At 35.6% G+C, this 7,128-nt stretch overlaps 1 protein-coding gene across 3 annotated transcripts; it reads right to left on the bottom strand.

Moving 5' to 3' along the window:
- Positions 1–206: 206 nt before the first annotated feature.
- On the bottom strand, positions 207–6,522 carry LOC107807623 (cysteine-rich receptor-like protein kinase 10). Of its 3 annotated transcripts, none has more exons than XM_016632046.2 (8): positions 5,977–6,464; positions 4,369–4,773; positions 3,420–3,557; positions 3,133–3,254; positions 2,698–2,908; positions 1,774–2,011; positions 1,415–1,565; positions 207–783 (listed from the first exon to the last, which is right to left on the bottom strand). In XM_016632046.2, exons 1-8 carry the CDS (start codon positions 6,404–6,406, stop codon positions 451–453), a joined length of 2,028 nt encoding a protein of 675 aa, XP_016487532.1. In that variant the 5' UTR covers positions 6,407–6,464; the 3' UTR covers positions 207–450. The 3 variants fall into 3 exon arrangements, with proteins under 3 accessions (XP_016487532.1, XP_075085917.1, XP_075085916.1); XM_075229816.1 differs by having other exon boundaries at positions 5,720–6,455; XM_075229815.1 differs by lacking the exon at positions 4,369–4,773 and having other exon boundaries at positions 5,977–6,522.
- Positions 6,523–7,128: the final 606 nt, after the last annotated feature.

The raw sequence follows: 7,128 nt of genomic DNA, 5'->3' as shown, positions 1-7,128 counted from the left end.
GCGAATCCTAGGTTAGGTTGCACTAAAATGGTAGAAATTTCAGATGAGACTCGTCAAACGTTGTAAGAGATACTGGGCGTGCCCATTTACCCTTCTCTACTTAATTATCAAGCTTTCATGCGACGTTTCTAAACCTTGTACTAATAAGAAATATAAGAAAGCTAGTAAAGAGAATTCTAGATATTAATACTGTATTTCTAAGGTCATTTCAACAGAAATAATGTCATATAGATACTGCTTTCTGCTGAATGAAATACTTCGTAAATACATATCATGAAAAAAGCCTTATAATTTACCCTCTTAGTCTCACTCAATCACCTTATTCCTTCCTATTAGATATAGATTTAACACAATATATAAATTTCTTACACCATCAGGTTAAGTTGACCTGTAACAGATAGTAACTGTTTCACAATAGACAGTAAACTTAAACTCGATCATTGTACGCGTCTATCTTGGATGCAGTTCTGTAATGGATACTTCATTCTCAGACAATAATGGTATTGATTTGCTTGTAGAATATTGATCTGATTCTAGCCCTTTTGGTAGCATCTCTGTTCGACTACGAAAAAAGAATGCAGGTTGTTGAGGCGCCGCCTTGGTAACAGAGTAACTATTAAGCATGAGCACCACAGATTCCATTGTAGGCCTTTCAGTAACATCTTCTTGAACACATAACAATCCGATATGTATACACTGTATCACTTCATTTCTTGAGTATGACTCTCCAAATGTTGGATCCATTATATTCAATGGCGTTCCGTCTCTCCAATTCTTCCAAACCTATAAGATTTATCGATCAAATGATTCAAAATTAGCATCAGCAAGCAACTTATCTAGCTGGAGCTGCATTTATAACTTTAACTAAGTATCGTAGAAAGTCATAAACTATCTTTTTATAACCAAGAAATCACTCAATTTTGCAATCATAGAAAGTCACTAGTGGCGGCTAGGGGTGGATTTAGGGGGCGGAAGAGGGTTTCGCCGGAAAATTACACCGTACATATATGATAAAATCCGTTTTGTGCCTCTATATATTATATTTTGAATCATCTGTCCAAAAGCAAAGCTCTGTGGTTAAGGGTTTAAAACCTTTGTGAGGTTGCTAGTTCAATTCCCACTGGTCATAGTCCTTTTTAATTTTTAAACTTTTTCTTTTTTGAACTCCCTTAGCGGAAATCCTACTTCATCCATTGGTAGCGGCAACACTTTCTTGTGCATGATTATAATTAGTGATTAATGTGATACTTAGGCAAAGTTGAGCGTTTCTATTATGAAAAACAGTTTAGTGATTTCAGGTGATACTTACACAAAGTTGAATTACTCTTTTGTGACAATAATAATTTAATGACTTTGGTTCGATAAAATGAATGTTGACTGACCATCCGTAAATTTACCCTAAATGTGAACTTACATAGCTAAGAAGATCTTCAGCTCCATCTGATTGGTAAAATGAGCTATTCTTCTTTCCACTTATGATCTCCAAAAGTAGAACACCAAAGCTGAAAACATCAGATTTAACAGAGTATTGTCCATGCATAGCATACTCCGGCGACATGTAACCGCTATAGTATAACAAACAAGAAGAAATGTTAAGCTAGAAAAAGGGTATTTTTTTAAAGGAAAACAGACCTTTAACAACTTTCAGATTCTTAGTAGAAGTTGAAAATGTGCCAATATTCAATGATTCAATGGGCATTGTGAAAAGAGAAACAATAGAATCTAAATAGACAGGAAAAGAGGATATATTAACGTAGCTAATTCAAAACTTACTATGTCCCAACAATCCTGTTTGTTATATCTTCACTTTGATCAATTCCAAATATTCTTGCCATTCCAAAATCTGATATTTTGGGATTCATATCAGCGTCTAACAATATATTGCTTGCTTTGAGATCACGGTGTATAACTCTTAGACGTGAATCCTCATGAAGGTAAAGTAGTCCACGCGCAATCCCTCCTATAATCTTGTAACGTCGAGACCAATTCAGTAGATGCTGCTTTTCAGGATCTAAACATTTATCATAAACAGAGTTATGTTTAGGCAAAAAGGTGTAAATCTTGGAATCAAGAAAACTAGCAATGACAACTTGAACTACCTCTTAAAGATCTTAAGAAATCACTCTATGTAAAATGTTGCATGTAAGTTGCATAAGCTAGATTTTCACTAGATTAAGTGAATGCATATTTGTGATAGATAGGCCCAAAAAAAAGGAAAAAAGACAATTTGGTGTACTAAGCTCCGGCTATATGTGCGGTCTGAGTAAGGATCGGATCATATTGGATCTATGTACATTGTCTTACCTTGACTTTTTGCAAAAGGCTATTTCTTTCCATAATAAGTAATTTTAGCAACAAACCTAGTTTTATCCGACAAGTGGGGTCTGGAAGGGTACGCTGTACGCAGACCTTACCTCTACCTTATGAAGGTTGAGAGGTTGTTTCCAGTAGACCCTCAGCTCAAGGAAAGCATAGTCGCAACAGTATTGGAAAAAAATACGGTAGTTTAGAAGCCATGGAAAAAGAGGTAGTAACAACAACAAGATAATAAGATAATAAAATAGCCGAAGCAAAAGAAACATGTAGAAATAGAAATCTAAGGATATGAAATACGAGAATACTATTACTACTGACATGAAAGATTTTAGCAACAAGAAGAATAAAATGAATGTTAGCATATTGAAAGTTGAAACCAACCAAATAAGAAATAGTCAAGGCTTTTGTTGGGGACAAATTCATAGACAAGTAGCTTTTCCTCTGCTTCAAAGCAATATCCCAGTAGTCTCACTAAATTTCTGTGTTGAAGCTTCGCGATCAACACGATCTCATTCTTAAATTCTTGTGCACCTTGCCCTGAACTTCTCGATAGCCTCTTCACAGCTATCTCTTGTCCATTCGGAAGTATACCCTAAGTATGTAATAAGATATCAAATTTTCATACAAGTTAAGAATATAACGGAAGATGGACTGAATTGGCAATATTTGGGCGTGTTTAATGCGACTAAAGTCATTTTTGATGAAAAATAAGTGAGGGAAGTCACAACGGAAAATGACTCTCATGGAAAACATTGTTATTGGAAAAAAAAGTTCGTCGTAGCAAATACACCCATTATGTTCTAAAACTGAAATCACCTTGTAGACAACACCAAATCCACCTTCACCAATTTTATTATCAGCTGAGAAGTTAGTCGTCGCAGCTTGAATATTGGTCAACTGATATTGCAGGGATTCAGTAGTTGAAATTTCATTTCCATCTGTACAAACAAATAAATTCTCAGAGTATCGGCAGCTGCTTCTTTGATTACTTTTAGTAACAATACTACTAAAAAAACTGGAATTAACTACGAACTTCATCGCCAATCTGTTGCTAAATTGCTCTGGTTTTGCGGACGAAAATTATTCTAGTTATGACAATTTACCTGTCATATCTTTTGCAACAATGAATTCTTGCGAACCTCTTCTTCTTAGCCAACAGAAACCAAAAATTAACAGTAGCACTGCAGCAGCAATCGGAACAACTATGGCAATTATTACTCCAGATGCAATTCCCCCTTTTCCTGCATCAGTTAAACAGTGTTTTATTTAAACGTTAAACTTTAGATTAGGAAAGAAATATAAGGTCCCGAAGAGGAAAACGAAACAATAAATAAGTCATTAGAATTCATCGCGGTTGTCATCACCATCCTAGTTCTTTTTAAACTGTTGTGATTATGCTATCCCTATGCTTAGTGTCTATTGTAATAACTTATCTATCTTTACAAGGTAGTAGTAAGTTCTTTGTATACACTACACTTCCCAGACCTCAATTGTGGGACTACACTGAGTATATGTTATTTGTTGTTTTTGTCACTAGATACGGAGAGGTAATGCAAGACAGAGACGGATTTTTAATTTAAAATTATCAAAAAAAGGTTCTCGAAGTGAATTCATAGTAGTTTTTATATTACAATAACAGCAAACCTAGTGAAATCCTACAAGTAGGGTTTGGGGAGGGTGAAGTGTACGCAAACCTTACCCCTACCTTATGACAGTAGAGAGGCTGTCTCCGGAAGACCATCGACTCAAGAGAAGTGAAAATGAAACAATAAACAGGCAGTAACAACAACAATGTAATTAGACACGGGCGCAAATGGAGCAACGTGCAATAACAAAGTTCTAAGAGAACGACACTAAGAATTCAGTCATTCTAGCTGGAAATAATGATACAATGTGTACTAGCAAGAGGTTAAGAATAGGAAAATACAAGACTAGTACTATAGTAGTTTTTATATTATAGGTTCAAAATCTCTGTCTGCTGAAATTTTAACGATTTTATATATATGTATTTATTTTCCATTTGAAAATATTGGGTTCAGATGAAGAAATTACCTCGATCGCTGGTCGTAGGATCAGGCTGTGAAGAAGGTGGAGGAGAAAGGCGAACTGGCGGCGGAGGTGGTGGCGCGACAGCCGTAACGTTGTAAAAAGGATACAATTCATACCTAACATTACAGCTAGGAAGAAGAACTCTACCACCTCTTTTGCCATCACTTGGTAAATTTCCAATAGCAGTTCTCAAGCAACGGTCACAAGAAGAATCAGAGAGATCAGGAGTGCACTGTGCAAGTGTATAAAGTGTCTCTGGTGATGAAAAATTGGCTTCTTTAGTAGCAAACTTTTTCCCATCATTTTCCTTTGCTGCCAAATTTGCTATTTCATCCATCATATTCCGACGTTGTGACAAAAACCTTGTTGGGTCACTAACATTTTGTGTATTAAATAAAATGCGTGCACCTGATTCACCACAGTAGCAAAAATAGATCGATTTGAGAGAAGTAACAAGCTTTCATCGTACCAAATGACAGGAGTTTTTCCCTTTGGACTACACTTTTCTATGTTTTCTTTACTAGTAGTTGTGAGTTGTGACAAACATAATGTGAAAAAAAATCCAAGAATTAACCTAAATAGTCACCCACCCAATCACTTAAATTAAGAATAATTAGAGCCAGAGGCGAATCTACTCTTTGGGTAGTGTTATCGGCCTCCGGTAACCTTTAGGGATAAAAGCTTAGTGGGACCATGATATTTGTGTGACTATAAAAGTTTCTTATTAAGGGTAAATTAGGTAAAATAAAAAGCTTAAAGTTAGTTTGTTTCTAAATATAAAAATGTGTCATTCTTTTTTGAACGGACTAATAAGAAAAGTGTGTCACTTAAATTGAAACGGAAGGAGTATATATTTTGATTGACACCATTAAATTCAAATCTTAGGCAACTTCATTGGTCGATGTAGGGGCACAACTTGACTTTTAGTATGTGTTGCCTGAGTTTGATTCTGGCTCTAGCATTTGCTCAAAATTTTCTTCGATAGCGATGCCCCGCAAACTCTGGATCCGCCTCTAATCGGAAAAATATGTAATTTATGTATTATATATATGAGTTAGAAAATTAAACAGTGGCTATTCGTGTAAAGATCCCAAAAGAATATGATAGCTTATTTTTGGGGTAGGTTTAAGCTAGTCCCTTGAATATTTTTTAAACAGATTTGGTTCTTCAAGTTTACAAAAAATGAGCACTTTTGGCTTACTGGTAAAATTAACCAGAAATTTGAAGAAGAAAACAAACTAACTAAAAACACCAGGAAAGTCCAATCAAATCCCAGAAATTGCAACAGTAAAAACTGCACAAGACACCAACAACAAGTAGGGTCTGGGGAGGGTAGTGTGTACGCAAACCTTACCCAGGGTAGGGAGGCTGTTTCCAATAGACCATCGGCATCTTTCCCTTCAAGAACTACCCCTTGCTCTTGGGGTGACTCGAACTCACAACATCTTGGTTGGGAGTGGAGGGCAGAGCAAGTGACTCGAACTCACAACATCTTGGTTGGGAGTGGAGGGCGCTTGACATCAGAGCAACCCAAAAATAGACAAAAAAAATAATAGCGGACACCTTAAAAAATTGGAGTAACAAATAATAAACTGTACAAAATGAATTCACCTGATTCATCCATTCTGCCAAAGATAGGTAAATTCGAGTAACGTAACAAGCAATCATCGTACCAAATTACAGCAATTTTTTGCGTTGGACAATAATTTTCTAAGATATCTTTACTAGCTATTGTAACACAGTCTTGACAATCAGGTGGCGCAACATCTCCTCTACATAAAAACAAGCCATAAACTATTTCCGAATCCGTACGACCAACTGTAGAGTTGTAAAATCCATTAGGCCGAGAAGCATTAGAGGATAAAGATGATAATAGAACATTGAGATTAGATCTGTAAGTGCTGTTGGGACTGTAAGTAGTTGTATTTGGACAGAAATATGTAAGAGGAGAAGAGCTAACTTGGCTATTGTTTAGGCATAAAATCAAGAAGATGTTGCTACATAACAGAAGATTTCTGAGAATATTGAAGTTCATCACCATGATATGTTAGAATAATATCTGGGGCTTGTGGGATATCTTGGATTATAATTTTTTCTATTTAACATAGTTATGTGAAGATATAGAAACAACTTGTTTTTTTTTTTTTTTTTTTTTGCCATCTGGTGTCCAAGTTGGGCCGGACAAAATTTGAATTTGTGTGAGGAAAGTGTTATAACTTACTCCCTAACAAAGGTAATTCCATATCCAAGGTTTGACCCCAAGATTTCTAATTAAAGATAAAAAATATGTAAACAATTTACCTTAATATAATTATTAATTAATATTTTTACGGCTCGAATCCGTAACTTATATATCATAAAGAAATAATTTTATCATTGATCTAATTAACTTATTTGTGTAAGAAAGACTGAGAAGACTTGGTTGTTACAAGTCAACAAATAGGCATTATTAGGCAGCTAGGGTTTTTGTAGTGAAAATAATGGCGAATTGATGATGACAGAAGTTGAGATGGTGACTGTAACTTGGAATTTAATTTCCCTCTTACTTTTCTCCACCTCGTCAAACTTTCCTACGCCTATCGCCCACCTATTCGCAATTCACATCATGCCAACTTTTACCAGACAAAAGAAGGACCGCCTGCACCTAAGGTGTGGCCTTGTGGTGACTGAAGTCTAAGAATCAGTTTTAATTTCTAGCTAAGGTAAAAAACGCTAGTTGATTTTTTCCTATTTATTCAAGTTTTGATGGATATAGTTATCTGG

This window comes from Nicotiana tabacum, chromosome 14 (genome assembly GCF_000715075.1).
Source record: "Nicotiana tabacum cultivar K326 chromosome 14, ASM71507v2, whole genome shotgun sequence".
NCBI classification, from domain to species: Eukaryota; Viridiplantae; Streptophyta; class Magnoliopsida; order Solanales; family Solanaceae; genus Nicotiana; species Nicotiana tabacum.
Note: the sequence above shows the minus strand (reverse complement) of the source record. Positions and strands in the feature narration are given on the sequence as shown.

Excerpts from the sequence above, each read along its gene's own strand:
- LOC107807623 (XM_016632046.2), bottom strand. The coding sequence starts at position 6,406 with ATGGTGATGAACTTCAATATTCTCAGAAATCTTCTGTTATGTAGCAAC. Across the intron at positions 4,774-5,976 it reads TGGCAGAATGGATGAATCAG|GTGCACGCATTTTATTTAAT; the intron begins GTGAATTCATTT and ends GTGGTGAATCAG. Across the intron at positions 1,566-1,773 it reads AACAGGATTGTTGGGACATA|CGGTTACATGTCGCCGGAGT; the intron begins GTAAGTTTTGAA and ends GTTATACTATAG.